This window comes from Sceloporus occidentalis, unplaced genomic scaffold (assembly GCF_023333645.1).
Source record: "Sceloporus occidentalis isolate IW3139 unplaced genomic scaffold, rSceOcc1.0.p SCAF_46, whole genome shotgun sequence".
Lineage (NCBI taxonomy): Eukaryota > Metazoa > Chordata > Lepidosauria > Squamata > Phrynosomatidae > Sceloporus > Sceloporus occidentalis.
The window spans coordinates 2,364,851-2,388,592 of NW_028317026.1; the positions used below are offsets into that span (position 1 = coordinate 2,364,851).

Genomic DNA, 23,742 nt, shown 5'->3' on the forward strand with positions numbered 1-23,742 from the left:
AATGGAATCTGATCTGTTACTTGATCAACCAACTAATAGTATCAGTATAATGAGTTAACTCATTTTCTCTCTCATATGCATATTGACGTCCTTTTTGATTGCTACCAAAACCAGCTACCAGCCCAGAAGAACTCTCACACCTACAATAATAGAGCCAAGTTTATATGTAGACCTACTAGACTTTAAGTGAGTTTTGAATGTACACGTCTTCCAATAACTACCATATCACATATGTAAAAAAAAACGGCTAGGGTGAAGGCTGGGTAAAGTTACTTCTCTCCCATCCTCATAGACATAGATGATATCTGGTATCTCGGGTCTTTGTCACCTATAACAACTTTATTTATCCATCTTAGTTTGGCAAGGGCTGACTCCCCCGTTCTTTTTTGGGAAGTTTATTATGAACTGAGAAACCATAATATTCTTAATACATTTCTTTAAAAGAACACAAAAATAAAGACTCATCAACTTTTCAAGGGGATTAATATTTTAATCACACACTTTTTACATTATGAAAATATGTCATACATAGTGTAAAAAATAACTTCTGAAGATCAACTTCTCACCATGAAATAACAAATCAAAATTAACATACAAAATTTAAAAAGATGTGTTTGAAACCTGGTGAGCAATAAAAAAAAGAAAAAGAAATCCTTGTTCTTAACTTATTCAAAGCAATGCATAGAAGAAAAAAATTGTGACAAGTGACATAATTAAAAAAAATGGAAGAAAAATACAATTTTGCAACTCTCTGGCAACAAAAACAAAATATTTACAATGACAAGACACTTCAGACCATATTAAATGACCAATACTAAGCCATAAGGCAATTTCTGGTTAGCAAAAACAGGTGGGACACCGAAAAATGCCCCATCGATTCACTTCCATGTGTAGATAAGGTCCTTATTACATATGACTGATCAGAACATTGACCCTTGTGCCTTACCAATAGCAGCATAATGCCTACAAGAACCCATCATTCTTTAAAAAGAGTCCTTTTGCATTCTGCAGTAAAAACACAACTGTACAATTGCCACAGTTATAATACACACAATGTTAAAGACTGAAAAAATATATACTTGATATATATATATATATATATATATATATATATATATACCAAGACACATGTACAAGGAGAAAAATAACTACATCCTTAAAATATAATATATGGATCACTTAACTTTTCCACTGCACCCCTGTGTGTGACCAGGATAAATATGAATATGTTAAATCCTATTTTAAAATCCCGTACACAGTGATTCAAATGTGTGTAGCATACAATATTTTATATTGTGAATCTAGCTTTAAATCTGTGAACATCTAGCTTTAATCAGGCTGAACCAGCGATGTGTGCAAACATTTTCCTTCTGTGTTACCAGATGAGCGCTCAGTGCTCCACAAAGCAGCAATGTACCAACCCATCTGAAATGGAATACCATTAAATACCATTAATAAAAAATGTCCTTCCCTGCATCAATAGCAGATACAGAACTGCCAAAGGTAGCAATGAATTGTTATACTTATTGGCATTCTGTTACATAATGGCTTTTTAATACAATCAAGTGGGACTGGGTATTTAAAACGCTCTTGGTGCTTTCGGGGTTTGGAGGCAGGGGACTGTTGCCCTCCTGGACCATACGCCCTCGGCCTAGTTGGACTAGGACAGAATATGTCTCTGAGCCTGGTGTGTTTAAATTAATACACAGCAGAAGTATAGTATTGGTGACTGCATGCTATAAATTAACTCAAAAAGAAGGAAGGATTAAAAGGAAGCCAATTCAGTATCAGAAAATAAACTAGAACTATAGAATATTTGTGGATGCATTGGGCAAGCGAAGATGAACCCAAGTCTAAAAGTGGCTTAACTTGCCCTATGTAATCATTACATCCAACCGCCCAGTATAGTGAATGCACCTCTACTTTTTACAGCCCCACGATGTATATATTTGTGGCATTCTAAATATTTTCAATCTAACTGAGATAAGAAGCTGCTAGTCTCTGGTGTAAACTGAATATTAGGTGAAATAAATGATACTGTGGTGTTTTTTTTTAAAATGACCCTTTCTAGTAACAGAAAGATGGCAGTACCTAAAATCTCCAGAAATAATCATCACGATTCTGAAGTACTCTTCTCTGGAAGGCATGAAAGACACAGATAGTTGGACTTGTTGTTGGCCTCCCATCCCAATCTGGGGTAAAATGTCATTTAACTCCAAAGTATATATGACCTCACTGGGATTAAATACCAGACACTAGACTTTAGTGCATGTTGCCCTATTAAAAGCATTGCAATTCACAAAAAACCCCCCCACAAAGTAATTGATTTTCAACATATGAATCCTCCAGTGATTCAGATCAGAAATGTATTAAAAAAAAAAAAAGAATAATATTTCCTTGAATCAAGAAGTAAAACACACGAGTATACTACTTCGCTCTGTTTATCAAAGTTTTGCTCTCATACTGAAAGCTGGTGAATTGTAAAGCCAGATTAGAAATGTTGCCAAATAAAAAATGATTTTTTTATAAGTTAAAACAAAATATTAGATTTTGTAATAAAAATATAAATGAATATAAAACTATATTTCTATTTTTGGGAGATTAAACTTTGATAAACCAAGCTGAAACAACTTTCATGTTTTCCATCCATTTACAAATATAACTTCAAAAAATGTTAGTCATTTTTTCCTAAATACATCTCACTCCTTAACCCCGTGAGTGCCAGTTTTGTGAGCAATGCATTGGTCTGCTGAATTCTGCCACTCCCTGACACTCAAAATAGTTAATCAAAATTAAAATGTAGTTAAAGGAAAAATAATGAAATTTGACAACATGCGTCATTAAATGTATGGTTTTTGCAGGAAATCAGTGCACATACACTAGTTTGCAAGTTCCAACATCATTGAAAATATAGACAAAATCAAAAAGCAATTTTTGGCCTGTGTATCAATCTAGGGACCGGCTGGTTCAACTGCTGTGGACTTCAAATCCCATCAGGCACACTTAGCCTAGACATGATGGGTGTTATAGCACATAAAAACGTAAATATATATATATGAAAACATGATAAAAGGAATGGAAGTAAAATCAATAATATATGCCGCATTTTTACATCAGAAACACATATAGTACATATTAGCACCAAAAGGAACGTGGATATAAAAGTAGCAGGTAGAACCTTTGTATAAGTCGCACAAAGTTAATTCCTTTGTGTGGAATTAAACTTGCATTCGTATGTATGTGTGTGTTTTTGCATGCCATGCATTACAGAACCATTCATTTTCCAGGGTGATTAAATAATACACAGTATATATATATTTTTTTTTGTATAAAAACGGATGGCCGCCCATTATATATTTTTTTCTTTTTTCAATAGACACCAGTCGTTGGCCAAAGTGTGAACAAATATTGGGAAATTTACAATTAATATTCAGCACGATTTTTTCTAATTTATTTTTGTAAACTTTTAAACATTTCACTTTTTTCTGCCCGTGTATATATCTATATCTATATATACTTCTAGTTGAAGCACATCTGTTCGGTCTGAAGTTTAATATGATTTAGGCCGACCACAGGAAATCTCCTAACCAGATGTGCCTTGTTTTTATAACTCCAGAGTACGCTCTTCATACAGATCCCGTCCCCGGCTGGAGACAAACACACCGTGAGGGAAGTATGAAGCGGGTGCGGCCGAGTCTGGCATGTTTTTTTTATTCCAACATTAGCTGCAATTTTATTGAGAAGCCTTTATAGAATTTTAGACTCTGGCTTAAGGTTTTGCTACACATCTGTTTTCTATTGAAACCAGCTGTGCTTTTTAAGTGAACAGAAGCCAAGCTGTCTACCAAGATGGATCAGGAGATCCAGCGTTCTATTAAAAGGACCTATGACTATATCGCCAACGCTGTAATGCGTGATACCTGCGGCAACTCAAGGAATGGGTGCTTTAAGGAAAAAATGTGTCATCATAACCAGAAAACATTCTCCCGGGTTTTTTGAGTGGCCTTTCAGTCTCCTAAATGGTTTATACAAAGGTAAATATAAAAAATAAGGAAAATCAACAAGACCTCAAACACTAACCAAACAGCTAGAACGGTGTGTTTTGGTATTCCTGCACAAAGAGGACTTCAAGAACAGCAGCTGTGAAGTTTAACAGCTCACGGTACTCAAGGATTTAAAATTAATATTAAATGAGGAAAAAAGCACAGGTGCACCATGTAAGCTGAGAGCTATGAGGAAGTTTTCCCGCTTGCGTGGACTGTTGCATGCTGTGGTATTTTTTGTTGAAAGGCCTGTTAAAAAGGTGGAAAGGGCCTTATGACCAACCTCGTCAACTTGTTACGCAATAGAAAAGAACACAACACTTTGGCATTCTGCTAGATTACTGCGGTTAGGCTTTCAAACAATTGTTACACAGTTCTTCAAGACTATTACAAAACACCTTAGAACAATAACATATTAAAAGGAATAAGTACAATGTTTACCAAGACCGTGCTGGGTACGATCAGAAACTGGTGCTTTTTTTTCTTTTTTCTTGTTGTTGTAAAACATACATAAAAGAAATGTCCTACTTTTGCTTTTCCTATTCTGTGAGGAGTATTTTTTTCAGGGAGAACCCATAGTTTCTTTAAAATTAGAATTAGAAATAAGAAGCCACTGCTCCGCACATTAGTTTCAGATGTTCATCAGTGGATGCTGGAACCATCTGCATGTTCACAGTACATATATTTTTCATTAGGCACCTCCAAACGTTACTGTATCTCTGACATATTGTATATTCAAAACATGTCCATCTTCCACTTCCTGGTGGCCTTGCGTACCACCAAAAAAATGCTGAAGGCAATCAAGACCAATAAGCCTCATCTGCAGAATGGCTTATCAAGCAGGAGACTAAAGACCAACAACTTTGGCCATATGTCTCAAAACTGTAACAGCATTTGTTGATTCTCTGTTAATTCCGTTCTATCTCTTTTTGGCCACAAGCCATGGTGTCACTCCCTTGGAAGGAACAAAAGGAGCATAATAAGGAGAAGGTGGGGTAAGTAGCAACAGCAAGCATATCACACGTGATTTTAAAATCACACGGCAAGCGGCGAGACACAAGTCATGCATATCATTAGTCTGTACAAACAGCTATGATGACACAAATCAGCGAATCTGAGATTTGGCACACAAATGGAAGTTAGCTTGGAGTAGGCTCCAAAAATAGTCAGTATTGGTATAGCCGTATTTGGTTGTAAATGTAACTAGTCCGTGTAATTGGGGGCTTTGCATAATAGTCTTTACACAAAGCAGTCGTGTTAAAGGTATGAAAGGTTGTTCCCATAGTTTTGCAGGTTTCAGCAGCAGCGTTGATAACTGCTTGTGCAAGCGAATGAAAGGTATATTCATAAACAAGTAGACGTTACGTGTAAACATTTTTGTTCAAATCATTCTTTTCAGTTCTCTACCATAAATACAAAATGTGGATAAGTATTTACAACTTCATGCTTGTATGATTAGATTCATCACTGCAAAACAGAAGCAAAAAAACATAGTGGTTAATAGCCCGGCATGGCCCAGCGTATAATAAAACAGTGTATGTACGCGTATTAAATATACGCGGAATAACAGTAATAGTGTAAAAGAACAGTGCACTTGTACACATTAACCTATTACATTACTGCTCTTTTCTGTGCCTTTGCCTTCAGGATTGTGGCTACGAGTTATAAATCTAAAGAGCACCATCCCTTTAGAGCTGCTCATGTGTATGTGAATTATATGCCTACGAAGCAATTACTTAAGTATTAGCCTTCTTCTGTAGTCGCATAACCTAGATAGCCTGTACTACTCTACAGATATATACGATACATAACCACCTCCAGTCATGTTTTTACCGCTGCAACGTACATCATGCTTAATGAGTTCAATATATGTTATGCTTCATAATACAATTCTGTGCAGATTGCATGCATGGCATTCTTATTAACAAGCATCTATCCTTCAAATCAGCTGCATTTATTATTTGGAAGGGAGTTAATGTTAATTTGAAGCGTGATTACCTATCTTTTAGCTGTGACTTCAATTAGTCAGTTCTCACCTTTTGCCAACAACCAGGCATCGGAAGTCCATCTGGTCCCTGTTTTAAACAAAAAAATACAACAGACAATGTCAACTGAGCCATACTTGATACATTTCTCCCTGTTGTTATAGAGGGGCTCACTTACCTTTGTAATTTTGGGGTACCCTGGGGCAATGTCCAAATTATTAAGTGATACAAAATTTGATTGCGCAATATTTAGCAAAGCAAATGCCCAACTTTTTTCTTTGGTATGAAGCCAAGAGGAGTTAAAGATCTAAGGAGGACCCATACTTTTGTCACCAGTTAGGGCATCTGATCTAATTCGGGCCACATGATGGGACTATTGGTTGAAGCTTACTGATCTTCTTACAAAACGTTTTTGGCGTTTAATTGCCCGTTAATCTTTTTTATGATACACAAAAAAGTAACAACATTGCACATCAACCAAGTTATCACAATCATGTAGGAAAATACATTCTGTACTAGATCACGCATGATGATTCCATGCATCCTTAAAACTTCAGTACGGTCTTACATTCACGCTACGCCAGTTGTCATTTTTCCTAATTAGCCTGGCTGCTTTTATGAATTGTGACTAGCAATGATGTGACACGGTCATTTCTTTCTGGAGCTTGCCTTGTGAGATCACTGCTCTAAGTGACAAATATTTAAAAGAAATCTCGTTTTCCTGAACAGGGAAGTACACTTTAATTATGCCTGTCAGCAACACTACAGTGTACTGCCAAGTATATTATCAATATTTGGGTTGGTCCTTATAACTGAGTTTCCATTGGCCTGATCAGATAATTATTAGCGTCACGTTGGACTTATGACATCTGTGAGAACCCATGAACAGCACTTTTTTTATGCTGCTTGACACATTTACTGCCTAGAGAGTTATAGCCGCTATAGAGAGTGTGCCAAGTGCTGCTTTCGGTCGGCACGTTCATATACTGCGTGTCCAGCATTCTCCAGATATAAATGACATGTGCGTCATACAGACATACAAAACACATATGTTGTGTGCAGTAAGCATGCTCCATTTTTCCCCAGCAAATGTGAAATCTTAAAATAAAACACCTTCAATGAAATTGTTACTCCCTGCTGAATTATTTCAACTGCAATAAAACAGGTGTGCTGAGATCCTTTAAAGCTGCTGTTCCACTTAGTCAAACTTTAGTAGATGTGTGACATTTCCTCTTAATGTTTAATTATATTAATGCAGCATTTTCATCTCCTATGGCATTTAGTTACAAACATATGAAATTAGCAGAGTAGGTGGAACAGCACCTTTAAATATTTTCACATACGATCTTGGTGATTATGTGACCACTGTCTGGACACATTACCGTAACCTTTTTAATGAGAAAGGTCTGTGTTTGCCATATTGGTACAAGGAAGAGGATTTCTAGTATACTTTTAGTATGGAGAGGATTTAAGATTCATGCTGAGGCAAGGATAGGAAGCTGTGACCATGGCTATGGGTAAGGAAATTTGAGGGGGGGACTATTAAACTCAAACACCATTTTATAGGGTGTGTGTGTGTGTGAAAAGGATAGGGCTGCAGGCTATTATATCACTAGGTAGTATATTACCCACTGATCTCTTGTAAAGTTCAACCTAAATCGAAGACAGGTAATAGACAGGTAAGCTTATACGCTTGTCACTACAAGGTTATGCGTGTGTATGTAGGCAAACACGCTAATATGTGTGTGTAAGGCATTCTGAGGAAAAATATAGAGGAAAGACAAAATGTGTGAATAGCTGGAGGGGTTAGAATTTGGACAGGAAGTATCTCATGACTTATTAGATCCCGTAAGCTTCTTTCATGCAGGAGCATGCATATTCTCGGCAATGCAAAAGGTGCCAGATCCGGCCTTTGCATTGGTTATTGAGACAAGGACGTACAAGCAGGGAACATAGGAAAGAGAAATACTGTACCAATTGGCAAGGGGCATCCAGCCCATCCAGGCCAGGTTGACCTGGTTCCCCTTTTTCCCCCTTTAATCCACGGAAACCCTGTTTGTAAAGATTAACTCGCAATGTTACTGACATTGATAAAGCTTAAATATTGTCTCGCCTATATGAAACCAAAAAACAAAAGGGAAAAAAACTTAGGAATAGAGCAAACATCACAGTTTAGCCACCATCAATCTACATGAAAGCTGGAAGGTTGAGTTTCTGTAAAGTGGTCCGCCAATTCTTCTGCTAGAAGACAATAATATGGAAAGCCTGGTCCAACCCAGCTAGAATAATAGTATTACGATAATTCTACACTTATTTACCGTTGATAAGATCAGCTGGCTAAGGGCTGAATGTCTGCTCACATCCTATTACGTTAGCGTTCATTACAAGATGGCGTTTTCTGATTGAGACATACCAATGGACAGGGTGCATCTAATCCAGGGGCACCCTGTTCTCCTTTCTCCCCTTTAGGCCCTTTTTTGCCTTTCTTTCCCTTTTCCCCCTGTGGATACAATGGTTTGGACAGAACAAACGTATTTTATCAAAAACCTCAACAAGAGAAGGGTTTTGGGGAGGACATTTAACCATGTTGGTTGACTTGTGTAAGTATCTCTGGGTGCTGGATATCAGAGACAGACTGGAAAAGTGAAATATTAGTAATCCTGTAAGGGTTAAAAGCGTGATACACATCATGAACTTCGACACAAAGGTGATCACGAAAGAGAAAAATAGGACAAAAATTAGATAGGAGAGGTTGTGTTATTAAGGCTTTATACATTATTTGTAATGAACTTACTTTAGAAAAAGTTCAGTGCATCTCGCAGGGACTGCACTTTGTGATTGCAGATATGACATTAGTAGATTGTTGCTGCAATTAATATGTCACTGGCTTTCAATGTTTTCAGTTCTGTTCTGGGAATCCAGATATTAACTGATGTTTGTGACAAAGGTAAATGTCCATCACACCCAGCAAACGGCCTTTTAAATGAAGTTTGGTCAGTGTATGGCTAGAATAACTTGAACGAGTGAGATATTATGAAAGCCATAGTATTAGTTAAAAAATGAATAAACAGACAAGGTCGGTTTTTGCAGGCTTATTTAGTGATGACTGCAATACTCAGGAATAATATTTATGCTCATCACTATGGGAAATGAATTGATTGCATTTAGTATTCCCTAACTCCTGGGTGGTTAAACCAGCAGTCATCGCCCAAGTAAGCTCACTACGCTGAATTAGGGAGGAATGGTTTTAAGGTTACAAAGTACAGGAGGAGAAGTTGCAGGAAAGGACACAGGTTGAAGGAGGAGAAGGGTATGCACCTCTGGATAAGGAATCAACATTTAGCAATTGTCAGAAATCACATCAGCATGATCAGTCAGTGGAAGGTGATATATGGCATAACAATGCAAAATAAAAGCAATCAAAGAGTGGAATGGAAAAAAACAACATTTCAAGAATAATGTATATTTGTGTTAGACGGCTAATTAAAACATTGCGCAAGCTAAAGACTTCATGTGTGCCAACAGTTTCAAAGAATTCCAAATATCTGTAAGATGGATTGCTGTATACCTGGAACGGAGAATATATTTGTCCAGGGTATTCTTGACACTTGTCCTATACATTACTTAACTTTCTGTGTCATCAATGCCAATTTCCATAGGTAATAAATCATTTCACCCTAATATTCTGGCTATTAATCCAAAGGATAACTGATAAGCTAACATATACATTACATATTATCAATTAGGGCATCAACTACATGGAGGACTAACCTATGGCTCTGTTTAGCTGTCATACCACTCTTCTACAAATCTCACTGACTTCTTTACATGATCATAACTAGAATCAAATAATTCTTACCAAAGCAGGGCCTCATCTTTTGTCTCATTCCCCCTTAACCACCTAATAGATTGTAAGCTTGCAAGAGCAAGGACCCATTCGCCATTAGCACTAATGTGTCTTAATGTGAATTTTGTATTTAATGTTCATGTTCATACCCCTCTATGGTAATATCGCTAACTGTTGTGAATGTATTGGGGTAGACCAGGTGTGCCAAATCATTCTTATATGCCATCAAATTCTATATTTCTATGTAAGTAGTGGAAATGTGGAATAACCTTCTAGTAGAGAAATTATATGCGGCAGGGAAGCAATCAAGCAATTCCCAAATGCTTTGGTACTGGTTTGCCTGAGGACAAGATAATGTTTGTGTGGCCAGTTCACTATTATCTACATGGCTACTATTCTAGACTGGCTAGACACCTCAAATAACTGAAATAGTATGCTACATTTTTTAACATGTGCATATTCCTGTTTGGTAAAAAGGATTGTATGTTCTAGGATAAATTTACCATATAATTTATTAATGATGATCACTGATTCAAGAACTAATAGTTAGACCATTGTAGCAAGAATGCCTATAAGAAATTATGAAAGGCAAGCAAATTAGGTAACATATACCTTGGTTTACTGAAAAGGTCTAAGTACAGAGCTTACAGCCCATCTTATCACTTGGCACATAAGACTATGATTGCTTTCGTAACCTATGATAAGGTTGAGACGACTCAAGGATTAGTTTATAAAATTAGTGTTTACTTAAAACATCAGTCACCTTTTCTCCCCTTTCTCCGGGGTCACCTTTCTCTCCTCGAGGACCTGGAAAACCCTGAAACAATATATAAGAATACTTTGTCTGACTGTCTACCATTCATGCATTAAAAGGGAAGGTGTTTAAAAAATCAGTACATATCAGTAATTACTAATTAGTACTATATCACCAAGGAAGTTGGTGAAGGTCTCAGTCTTACTACTTTTTTGACAAAAAAATTCTTGATCCTACTGCAAAAGGAACTTGCTTGACAAAGGGAATTCTAAGCAGTTTGGAGGCTCTAAGAATTCCTCAATCCAGAGGCACTGTCTCATCCAATGCTGAGGTATGCAAGGACTACTTAAATATAGTATATCTTTATATTCGTGTGGGTTCAAATTTTATTAAACATGATAATTTAAGGCATGAGAAATAAAATATGAAAAATGAATGGACACGAAATATGCACACACACATATATATATATATATACTGTATATATATATATATATATATATTTATATATACAGTATATATATATATATATATATACAGTACATATATATACTGTATAAATATATATATACACATTTATACATTTTCACAAAGCCAGGTGACTTACATCTAGCCCAGGCTCGCCATCTTTGCCCTGTAAAAAGATCACAAATATTTATCTGGCATTGTAATGCACACATGTATCTGTGGTCAGATTAAAACATTCTATTTGATGCCAGCTGTAGTGTACCTTCAATCCCAAAGAGCTATGTATTAGTATGCTGTAACGTAAACACTTTGTAGAAGTGTAATCCATGTTACAAAACTATGTTCCAACATATTGGTTACAAGCTTTATTTACAGTGGTAATATCAGGGAAATTGTATCAGTACTAGCTATGCATTACATTGTCAATGGTGACTTACAGGTAAACCATAAGGGCCTCTTGGTCCTGGATCACCAACGGTTCCTTTCTCACCCTGCAAGATAAACATTTGTATTAACTTCATTTATAGCATCAAGTCTCTCCCTTACGAAAAATTACTGCAGTTTTTTTCTGAAGTATTACTGCAGTTTTTTGGACATGAAAAAACTGCAATACTGCAATTTTACTGCAGTTTTACTGTAAATGTGCAGTAAATGTGCAGTAATACTGCAGTATTGCAGTTTTTTCATGTCCAAAAAATTGCAGTTTTCTACAAAGAAACTGCAGTATTACTTCAGAAAAAACTGCAGTCATTTTTTGTAAGGGCGAGGCCTCTGCCCTCCTCAATGTATGCCACCAGTGCATAAGTACAGGTGGATCTTTACTTGTCAACGGTCTGAAAAGCAGACATCAGTCGACCTGGGATCCTCAGAAGAGATCCTGAATCATGCACGTGTAAGGAGTGTCTGACAAGCAAAGTTTGTACATTCTGCCTTACAAGCTATAACAATATCTGCACAACCAGGTGTGGTAGATCTTTTGAAGCATAGTCAAAGCTTGGTCCAAAAAAGGCATAGATGTATTTATTAGTAGCATTGCCATGGTGAAACACTGACTCATATGACGGGCAATAATATTTCCATTACATACTAGGCTCATCCAAAGATCATATTAATTGCTACGGTATTTGGAACAGCTGATAGCACTAATTAATCGCTATGTAGGGAACAGTAACTTCATATCCCTCTGTCCAAACCCACCCACTGTGAACCGTGGATAAATGCAGACGGCACTATGCCAATGCCGTGTTCCAACAGACTGTCAGAAACCTACAGGGCACCATGTACAATGGTATACCGTATTTGCTCGATTATAAGACGAGTTTTTTTTCAGAGCAAATAGGTCTGACTATGAGACGACTCAGATCCAGATTCCCCGCAGCTGCAGGGGACCTGGATCCTCCTGTCCCCCGCCCCACTTACCGGTGCTTCTGAGCCCGGTGTGCAGCCGGGGCAGCGTAGACAACTTACGCTGCAGCCGGAAGGAGGTGTGGCTAGCAGTGGGGGTTGTCTGCGTCCCGGTGCGGGGAATTCTCTCTGACAGTCGGGGAAGGTCTGCGCGATGGACGCAGACAACCCCCGCTGCTAGCCGCACCTCCTTCCGGCTGCCCCGGCTACATGACAGGGGAGTCAGAAGCACCGGTAAGTTTGTGGGGGCGGGGGAGTGTTAAATGGGGGGCATAAGGCATTTCTGGAGGCAGAGTGCTCTATGAAATGCCTTTTAACCCCCTTAATGCCACTTTGCCTCCAGAAATGCCTTTTTAACTCTCTATATGCAACTCTGCCTCCTGAAATGCCTTACACCTTCCTATATGCCTTTTAACCCCTTTAATGCCAGAGTGGCATATAGTGGTATAAGGCATTTCTGGAGCCAGAGTGGCACATAGGGGGTTAAAAGGCATATCATGGGGCACAGTGGCATATAGGGGGTATAAGGCATTTCTGGTGCAGATGTGCATAAGTGGGGGGGCAGGTTGGAAAATAGAAGGAAATAAAACCAAAATATTTTTCTCAATCATAGCTTTTATTAAAAAAATAGCTTACATGACTTAACATTTACTGGTAAAACTTTTTTCCTATAGGGTCGTCTTATATTCAGGCTTTTTCTTTTTTTCCTAAATTAATATTCAGATTTGGGGGGTCGTCTTATAATCAGGGTCGTCTTATAATCGAGCAAATACGGTATTGTGTTAATTGCTGGCATGTACTTTCCCAGCATATTCTACATTCAATACTGGGAAAGTTCCTCCAAATTGCTATTCACCATGTCTTAACACATAAGACACATTCATTTCAGCCATATTTTCCCTATTATCATATTAAATTTACATTTAATATACACACACACATACGCACACTCACTTGTGCATTTTTGAGAGGATACAGAACCATTCATAGATATTTTATAGTATCTTAAAAAAAGACACGTCAATCAAATGTATTTGAATCTGTTCAGCCATCTTTAGTATGCCGTGGCTTTAGAATGACCACTGCTTGGCTGGACAGCTCAAAGCAAACTTACTTTTACCTCCCCTCTGTTAATTGTTTTCTGGGACATTTTGCTCGTAACTTCGTACAATGTATCAGTGCAAGGTACAAGTGGGATGTTACCAATTAGGAAGATTTACTTGTCAGGGCTGCACCGAGGAAGACACCTTGAACTTTACTGTAACACATTGTAGCAAATTGTGCAAAAATGTTTTTTTTTATGGAGTTCTAAATATGTTACTAGTTTTTTAGTAGCAATTTATTAAGGCTGTTACTTCTACATGGACATTGCTTTGTTGTTGGTTGTTTACACTGGAGAAAGTACTAAAAGTTCTATATAGTTTAATATATTTATATAAGACTTGTGCACATGGACCGAAAAAAAAAATACGGAGACCTTTTAATTTCATTTTTGGTCCATTCATTTTCAGGCAAACTTTGTTTGCTGATGTTTCGGTTTGGATTAATTTCTGAGGGCTTTTTCCATTCAGAAACATAATTTGTTGTCACTTACCCTAATTCACTCTCTTACATTCTCTCACTCAATCTCTCTCACGCTCTCTCTCTTAGGCTCTCTCTCAATGTCTCCCTATCTGCTCAGACAGCTGCTTCCGTGTTCATGTCTCTTTTTCCACAGCTCTGCTTGTTGTTCTTCTGTATTCTTTGTTGGTCCACTTCTCCCCACTATCTGCTGCATTATGCAGGCCTTCCAGAGCACATCCGGAAAAGGACAGATCCACGGAGAAAGAGAAGCATTTCTGAACATTTTTCTCCGTGAATTTGTTTGCATTATTCTGGCCTCTTGGGGTACTTCCACAAAATAGCGGAGCCATGGCATGAACTACAGGGACAGCCTCTCCCCTATTCCGTCTTTGCTGAGCAGCGAAAAACGAGATGGGGAAGTTGGTGGAAAAGGTAGGGAGACATTGAGGATGAGAGAGCCTGAGAAAGAGTGAAACTAAAATTCACCGGAATCCTAATGCACTAGTCTAATTTATAAATATATATAAATTGCAGCATAGCTATGTAACCTGTGTTATAGAGCAGTCTCCTAATGGTTACAACTTCTACAATGCACTTTACAACTGAGCATTTAATAATTTGTGTGTTGAATAAACCATGAAATTCTCATAGTAGACAACAAATATATACATATAATTTTCCGAGTTTTGTCTCTGTATTTTTCACAGTTCACAGATACATATAACTCTTTTATGAATTAGATCATAACGTATTGTTTTAGATAACACATAGATATGTCTTATGAGACTCTTTTATTTTTTGGTATAGCTTAACTTGCTTATAGACATTCTTTAGAAAACAGTTTGATAAACATACATTGTATACTATCTTACTGCTGTAACCAATGTAGCTAATGCTAAACTAGTGACACAGGTTCTAATTTGAGAGAGTTTATTAACCTACAGTGCATGAATGTTTTGCAGGGATAGATATATCACAAGGTCTTTTGTGTGTAAATAATTGAAGGACATTCGTACGAATGTAGATATAATTACAAGAACAAATTCTTTTCATAATCCTTCCGCATGCATTTGCCCCCCCACACGCACACACTTACTTTGTCTAGAAAGATTTTAATTCTAAGGAGTTTGATGGCACAATTTCTGTTGGCACCTGTCTAGTACAATTAAATAAGCAAAACTATACCTGACATTACATAACATTACTTTTAGACTTACTCTGTCTCCTTTGGGACCTGCTGGACCAGGAGGACCTATTGGGCCATCTGTTCCCTAGAAGGAAAATTAGAAAAGTATTTCAAACTCAGATTTATCTCTGTAAATAATGGTCCCAGGAAACCTTTCCTAAAACTTTGTTCTGTAGGAATACAAGGAATTGAAAAGAGTGAAAAATAGTGTTAGAAGGCAACATGCAAAGGTGATATATTAAATGACAAACAATCGGTTACACATTACCATGAAAGAGCAGACCAAAATAACAAATGTGTGCAATAGATGAGTATGTCCCCGTAATATAAACATGTATAATATGGCTGCTACTCATTTACTGGAAGCAACGTGCAGAGTAAACAAATCAGATAATCAATAAGTATTGTGAAGAACAGGATTCAACTGGAAGACTTTCTATAAATGCTGTGGCCTAGTGACCAAGGACAGGCAGACATGCCTTCAAGGAGTATTCATGCTTTAAGTAAGAGACTTTTCATAAATGTCCCAGAAATAAAGAAGAGGAGAAAGAAATAAGCTTCACTGCTGAATTAACAGGCACCAAGGAATATGTTTTACTTTATGTATGTTAGATCACATTTTGTCACTATTGGACACGCAAATGGTTAACCCTATCCTTGAATGTGACAAACATTGCACTTATTCCTTTAGTCCATTTACTCAAAGATCTCCACACCCATCTGCTTCATCTTAAAGTGACAGTAAAGCCTCATAACTATATATCTTACAATTTAAATGGCCACTGTCAAATAGTATTTCTTGCAAGACAAAGTGGGAGGTTTATGATTTAGTACATTACTTCATATTTCTTAAATTGTACTATTGAGAGAATACTTATGTGTCCATATGCATTGCTATTATTTAATACATTCTAGTTTTTTTTGTTTAGTTTTTTTGACAAATATCCCATGCTGAGAAACTATTTTAATATATAACTATTGAATCCAAGCAACTGATGGTCCATGTTGTAGAGAATAAACTTCTGTTAATGAGTAAGCACTCTTGTGTTATTGAGGAACTGTGGAGTTAATCCATAGGCCCCTATCATTGCTCAGATTGCTGAACTGGATGCTCAGCTAGAAGAATGAATAGCTTATGGCTACAGATCCTGAATCTCTCTGTTGATTCATTATATCAATTGGACTCCCCAGGTTTGGGGTTCCCTACTCCCCTCAGCTTGAAGCTGTGGGGTGCCAAGCAGGAGACACAAAGACAATGGACTCACCCTGGGTCCTGGCTTTCCGTCTAAGCCAGATGCTCCCTGTATGATTAGATGGAAATACACACGATGGGGATAACATAGATGACAAGAATGTGACATTAGTATGTGATGTTGATGAGCACATGGAACCGAGTAACACAATACAAGTGGTGACAAAGACTGTGGAATGGCATTAACAAGAAGCACTCTCTACTGGACATGACATTTACAAGTGTAAGTTAAAAACACAAAACCTGGGAAACCATACCCGCTCCCATTATCGAAGATATTTTTTTTCAAAAAAGGAAGCATGAGTGTCTGGTAATAATATATAGATTATATATACTATACTATACTGTTATATATTATACTATAATTCATTAATCGGACCATTTAAATAACTATAGAAATACATAAAAAGAAATAAGAAATGGCAATTATGGTACATGACTGTCTTCTGTGCCCTCTAATGGACAAAAATCTGAACTGTTCTTATAGCTGGATGAATTTTAACAATATTTAAACCAATGAAGGGCAGAAATAAACTAGTTATGAGTTGAAATAATGGTTGGGCTTAGCTCACCATAGATGAATCAAAACATCAGATCAAAACAAGATCATGAACTTTTAAAGGAGGGAGTTCCCAGAACCATTAGTACATGGGCAACAAACCATTAGCAATATCATAATGTCAGTCGATAAGAGCAAGCAAACAGCAAATCCACACCATTAATTCTGTGAGTAATCTCATAAAATTATAGCACATCTGCAAAACAAACATGAACTCAGACTAAGACGCCATTAACATGTTTGTTTAGAATACGACTTGGACATAAGTGTACAAATACATACAAAGATGACGGGTACGATTATGCTTGCATTGAAAGTGTAGGGGGAAATGATTACAACATAAGTAAACATGGACTATCTATGGAAAACAAACAAGGATTGTTTTTTTTATCCTGTCTGCTCCAGCACTGTTCTAATATGTATAAAAGATCATATGCTGTTCCATGTAATCATTGGTTTGGAAATGGAAAAAGAAAAAGAAGCATATGGATTGAGGTGAAATTGAATAGAATTTTACTTACTGGAAGACCCAGTGGTCCTCTGTCACCCTTTTGACCTGGCTCACCCCTCAATCCTTTAAGACCATTTAACCCTGGTTCACCCTAAATGTAAAAGTAGATGCCAATTTTGTTTGCCGGCCGTGTAAGCTGGGACAGAAGAGGTTCAAGTTGCAGACACTGCTGCAAATTTAACAAGTACACAAAACAAAGTACATGAAATTAAAAAAAATGGCACATACTTCAGGGTTAAAATAAACATGGGCCACCTAAGAGTCAACTTTCCGAAAGACACCTACTGAGATGTTACAATTTAATATTCTAGTTTGGAAGGAGCTAGGACTTTTGATTCCATATCAGCATAGGGGAGGTTCTCAAATATGCCACATAATTCCAGTTCAGGAGTAAGAGATCTGATGTTCTATTTTGGAAATACTTCATGTTACCTTCATCAGATAGGACTCTTGCTTAGAATTTTTTTTAGGAGGGGGTCGTGTCTCTTAGTTGTAGCACAGAATTGTATGGTTTGTTTTAGAACAACTATCCCAAAACTGTAATGTCTTGAATTACATTTGTATGTGTGAATTTGATTTGGTTTAATTTGAATGCAAATCTCAAATACTACTTCAACTTGACTCTGACTGAATAAACTAAATGCATAATTTGATGAAGCCAATCAGATATAACTTATGTAGTTTGACATTTTAAAAATGTATCTATAACAGTAACTATCATTCCCTAGGTTATGTTACCTACTGATGACATCAGTGTTCTAGAGCAGATAGGAAGACCACAGGAAACATGTATTATTATGACGGTTCTAGAGCTTTGGCTAGGGATACACCAATCCAGTAGTACTTTTGTTTTGTGTATTTTGTCGTTTTGCAGACTAGAATATGCAGCACATTCAAGAAAAACCTTTAAGATCGTTACTTTTACCGCTTCTAGTGAGTTTAACTGTCAGTATTATAATTCAAAATTGGAAATTCTTCTGAAATGAAGTTAATATTTGAAATTGAATACTTGTGAATATTTTTTACATTTATCCCCAAATTTCATGATTTTGTAGTAAGAGCTTAAAGGTTTATGCGCAAATACCACATCAAAAAAACACATTTACTGTATGTGCCACAAAACATATATGCATGCACCTCTAGAATTAACACAAAAACATGCTATTTTGCACACATTCCTTACATGAAAATGACAAGGTGTGTACTTACCTTTGATCCAGATGGTCCATGCGGTCCCTGGAAATTAAGAGACCAAAAATTATTATTTTTTATAATAGGTAGACATAGAGAAAAAATTATAAGAGGTACAAGGTGTATCCAAATTAACAATTCTGTTGATTATTCAACTGCAACTGGTCTACATGGGGACTCCGATGTAAAGAGTTTTTTTTTGTTATCTACACAGATGTACAGTATTTCAAGAGTGGCAAGCAGACCAGAGGCTGTCTATCATTGGGTTAAAGAGTAACAACATGAAGGAGATATTCAAAGCCTGGGGTTTCAGGCAAAAATCTTACTGGCTCGAAATGTAAAGGTCCACATGTTAGGTATTTAAAAAATGGAACTGTTACTTTGACATATTTTAGAGCAACAGAATTCCTTCATCAAATCAACTGCATGTACATGTACTAAATTATGCACTAACAAGGCAATGTTGAAAATGGCGTTGGCCATTATATGATATCAGTCTAACTCTCAGTCAAGAAGGTCCTTGTGTCCTTATGTTGCTGCAAATGTTAGCATTATTGAACTATTTATCCAAAGTGCTCTCTTATTTCATTAATGAAAAATAAAATTATTGGTGACTTACCATGGGGCCTGGAGGACCATGAGGCCCTGCTGGACCTGGAGGTCCTATAATCTGTAAAAAAAAAAAAAAAAATCCCCAAAGATTAGGGAAAATAGTTTTAAAAAAATACAAATGAAAGACAAAGTACAACAGCTTCCCTGCCTAGTTACGGTCATCACAAAGCTTTTCGGTCGGTATGATTCCGCTTATGTAATCACCATTGTATGTAATTTCCCATCGCACAGAGGGTTTCATTTATAAAATGTGGATAATGTCTTAAACACTTAGCTGTCACGCAAGTTTGAAATTTCCTAGTATACAGGGAAGCCGTCATGGAAAAATGTTATCATAATTTCTGGTTGTAAACATAAACTGAAAAGAAATGAACTAATTATGGTTTATAAAGAACTTAAAATACATTTTTAACAATCAAATCAGTCTTTGTTTTCTGAATTTCACCCATACTACCCTCTTGTGAATTTTGATTGAACATTCATGTAAATTGGAATTGGCAAGCTAAACCATGCAATTAGAAGTGAAGGTATTTCTCCATTTTTCAGGACGTTCATGTGCCATCTATGGGCCAACAGGGAGTGAAGTAACAAAAAGGAGCTGATCCTGTGCATTAACATGTCCACTCACAGAAGCTCCGTGTGGTCCAGGTGACCCATGCTCTCCCTTTTCTCCTTTCATCCCATTTGCACCCTGGAAAACAAAAACAGTCCGATTATTTATCTTATTCTGTGCTTTCCTTTCAATCGAATATGCTTTTCTCTCCATTTCAGCTACAAAACATCAACTATAGATGCCCTCAAGTAGCCATGGAACATAATGACTAGCTATGATTTTCTTAATTGACCAATGCCATATCTCTTCTATTAATATACTGAACGGATGAACCTGCATACAAAGTACATATTAGAACAGAAAATAGTTCTGTTAGTAGAGACGTATAATGTAGCAGAAGTATATATACCTTATAACACTTCTTTCATTTTATACTTACAGGCAAACCAGGAAGGCCAATCCCTCCTTTCTCTCCGGACATGCCAGCATTACCGTGATCTCCTTTTGAACCTTTAGGACCCTGTGAGGCAATTATCATACTTTAATAACCCTAAGGGATACTTAGTAAAATATGTACAGACACCATGGTACAGCCTACCAGAGTGGTAGAAAACTAGAAAGGATTTAAGATGGAGTGTCCAGTCTCAAGGCAAACTGTAGTTTATTGAAAACTAAAGATGCAGGTTTATCCTTTAGTCTTGGTTATGTACAGTGGTAATAAGATGGTACTGTAGGATACTAGAACCGTGATGCACGAATACCATCATAAAATAGTAGATGTCTATACAGTAACATTAACATTATTATGACAAACATTTTACCTCCTATGACCCCATTACTCTGGTACCCCAGTCTCTATCTGTCACTGCATCCAAAATTTGTATGAAATCCCTGTATACACATGGGTTATAGATGACTATGTTTGTGATTAGACTGGAATTGGCTTGAAATTTGGAAGTGGTCATTATTTTGGTTGGTCCTCAAAGTACCAAAGCGCTCCGTTCCAACATATATCCATGTCGGTTTGAGTGTTGATCTGCTTTGTTTAGTTATGGGATTGTTATGGCATTTGAGCACATAGTATCACTCACACTCCACATATTCATATGCAGAGTTGCTTTAGAACAGGGCCGCACATCTGTGGTCATGAAGAGCCGGTAACATGCCCCATTCCTTTAGCACAGCGGCATGCACGACACAGATACTGCCGGAGAAAATGTTCTCAAGCAAAAGCAGAGCTAAGTGACGACGGGATGCACAAGGGAGTTAGCAGAACTTAAAATAAAATGCATAATTAATATCTGTACGGCATATTAAGCTTTATAGATCTGTCAAACCTCATCTCCTGCTGCCTTGCAATTTCCTTATAATAAAATGTTTTATTTTGTAAACAATTTTGTTGTTATATCATTACTACATACATGTATCACTTGAAATGTTATGCCACTACGCATGTGTATTTAAAAGTATATATCTATATCATCTCATGAACACAAGGTGTTTTAAATGGGAGGTATGGCGATCATACCAAAGAAGAATAGTTCACCAATGGTGCTTCAGTTAAAACAGAATAGGTGTGAATATGTCCAAGACATTCACATAGTCATAAAAGCATCATTACTGTCCGGAAAAATATAATACTTCCAGAGCAATGTTTTCATATTGGAAAAAAAGATATTCCCATTTTGGAAATCATTTTATGATTGGTTGCCTTGCTGCTGCCTAGCAACCAATCACCAAATGAGCATTAGCACAATGTCCATAGTCTGAATATACAACAGATTGCTCAATTCATGCAGAAGATATAAACGTAAAGAAGAAAAAAATTGTTTTTAGGCACCATGGCGCATGTGGCTGGTAACGAACAAATCCAGACAGTAATGCTACTTTTAGATAACAACATTCCCATCCCCAATGAGTACTATAATGTATTGGACACTTTACCTGCTCCCCATCAATTCCTGGAGGACCAACAGGGCCTAGCTCACCCTGTAGAAACAATGTGGATTACTACGAGCTGCTTTTAGCTTGTTATTGGATAATTTTACGGGTCCAGGCTATAAAAATCACAGGCGCCATATAGATAATAACATTATTTCATATTATCTTCTTGAATATTTAATTCTGTTATTATATGTGTCATATAATGTTTCTATATCTCCATAACACTAAAACAACTTACAAGTTTACTAATTCGAAGTACCTTGGATTACAAGTTAGTAAGCATCAGTAAAGCATATAGGAGAGATCTTGATGCAAAATGCTTTGGGCTACATTTATCAGAAGCGCGCTAGCCCTTTAACCATCATGCATGTCCACAAACCACACAATGATGAAGCGCACAGAAGTCGACATACACCAAGCCATTCTACAACCACCGACTTTCAGAAAGATCTAATCCTATATTTATCAAGAGAGGCAAACTGCAGTAAAAATCTTTCCGAATGTATCAAGTGAAGAGATGAAAGTGAGAATGTGTAATGCCAAGCACTTTTCTTTTAAAATGCTGACACAGCTACTTGCTTCCAAAAAGTTAGCTGGTCAAAGATGCATACTTTTGATTTAGGGGATGTGGATGGAAATGTGATAAGGAGAAGGGATTTACCGAGATCATTTACACGAGCTGTTCAGTAATTTAGACATTTTTAGAAAAAGAAGAACGTTTTTGATTTACAAAACATATATTCAGCTGTTTATACACAAATTTTTGTGACTTCTGGAAACCCGTGATACACTCCTACCCACATTCCTAGTAAAAAGGGATTATGGGAAAGGAAAAAAGGGATTTCCCACCTGGGCGCTTGGAAGTATGAATTTAATCAAAACATGCACACACAAAGTCATTTTATAGTAATAGTGGGATAACAAAATTGTATGCAACTTTAAAAAAATTATAGTTGAGTTTTTACCTTTGAAATAATGCAAGTGTAAAATATTGGGTGGATTTGTGCTTCTAAAATATATGTTTCCACTTTATGCACTGTAGATGTCATAAGCATTTGAGTTCAACACATTTGTGCTGCTCCCTAATTGTACAAGTATGTAAGTCAACTCAAAATTAGAATAAGAACTAAGAAAAACATGCTTAATGCGTTCGCCATAAAGGTAGCGTATTTAAACTATATGTCCATGTCACAGTGTTTACAGAGGTAATTACCAACATCATCTGATTTATTTATTTTTTGTCTCCACTTGATAAATTGAAAGATATTGGTGACATTTATGAAGTCATTTTCCACTTAATAAACGGAAAACCAAATGTCACCTGCAGGTGGCAGCAGAATACCATCGACATTAACTATTAAGTTGCAGGTTTAAAAAGAATGAATTATAAATTCAGGAGGCATCATCAAATGTTCTCCCACTACCTACATCTGGTTGTCTAGTAGTAAACATATAGATCGGGACCTTGATCTATGTCACCATAATTCATAATGAAATTTTTAGTATAAATGAATTAAATACAAATAAAATAAAAAAAACACCTTTGGTCCTGGTAATCCTGGTAGGCCGGGTGGTCCAGGTGGTCCCTGTTAAAACAAAAATTAATTTAGTTGCAACAAACAGGAATTTCTACCAATGACACACAATGATATATTTAGTGGTGCGTGCGACTTGGTTAAACATTAACACAGTACAGAGAATGGGATGTTTAAACAGTCTGGGACATTTATACAAACCATGCCAGCTCTGAAACATATGTTTAAAGTACCCTATATTAATTTAACTTTTCAATATTTTCTGTAGGAAATGTTTTCTCTTTTTTAACGTCCTATCAAATGATCAGAAACACGTAAGAGCATCCTTTATTATT

General features: G+C 36.7%; 1 protein-coding gene across 1 annotated transcript in view; it reads right to left on the reverse strand.

Moving 5' to 3' along the window:
- Positions 1-10,611: 10,611 nt before the first annotated feature.
- LOC149289327 (uncharacterized) overlaps positions 10,612-23,742 on the reverse strand; it is a 195,414-nt gene continuing 182,283 nt past the window's right edge. The window contains exons 23-33 of the mRNA XM_089490723.1: positions 23,414-23,458; positions 21,873-21,917; positions 20,368-20,448; positions 20,004-20,066; positions 19,383-19,433; positions 18,782-18,808; positions 17,583-17,663; positions 16,516-16,551; positions 15,282-15,335; positions 11,535-11,588; positions 10,612-10,692 (exon numbers count right to left, since the gene is read on the reverse strand). Coding sequence (XP_089346849.1) covers positions 10,612-10,692; positions 11,535-11,588; positions 15,282-15,335; positions 16,516-16,551; positions 17,583-17,663; positions 18,782-18,808; positions 19,383-19,433; positions 20,004-20,066; positions 20,368-20,448; positions 21,873-21,917; positions 23,414-23,458 — 618 coding nt within the window. The remainder of the gene's footprint in view (positions 10,693-11,534; positions 11,589-15,281; positions 15,336-16,515; positions 16,552-17,582; positions 17,664-18,781; positions 18,809-19,382; positions 19,434-20,003; positions 20,067-20,367; positions 20,449-21,872; positions 21,918-23,413; positions 23,459-23,742) is intronic.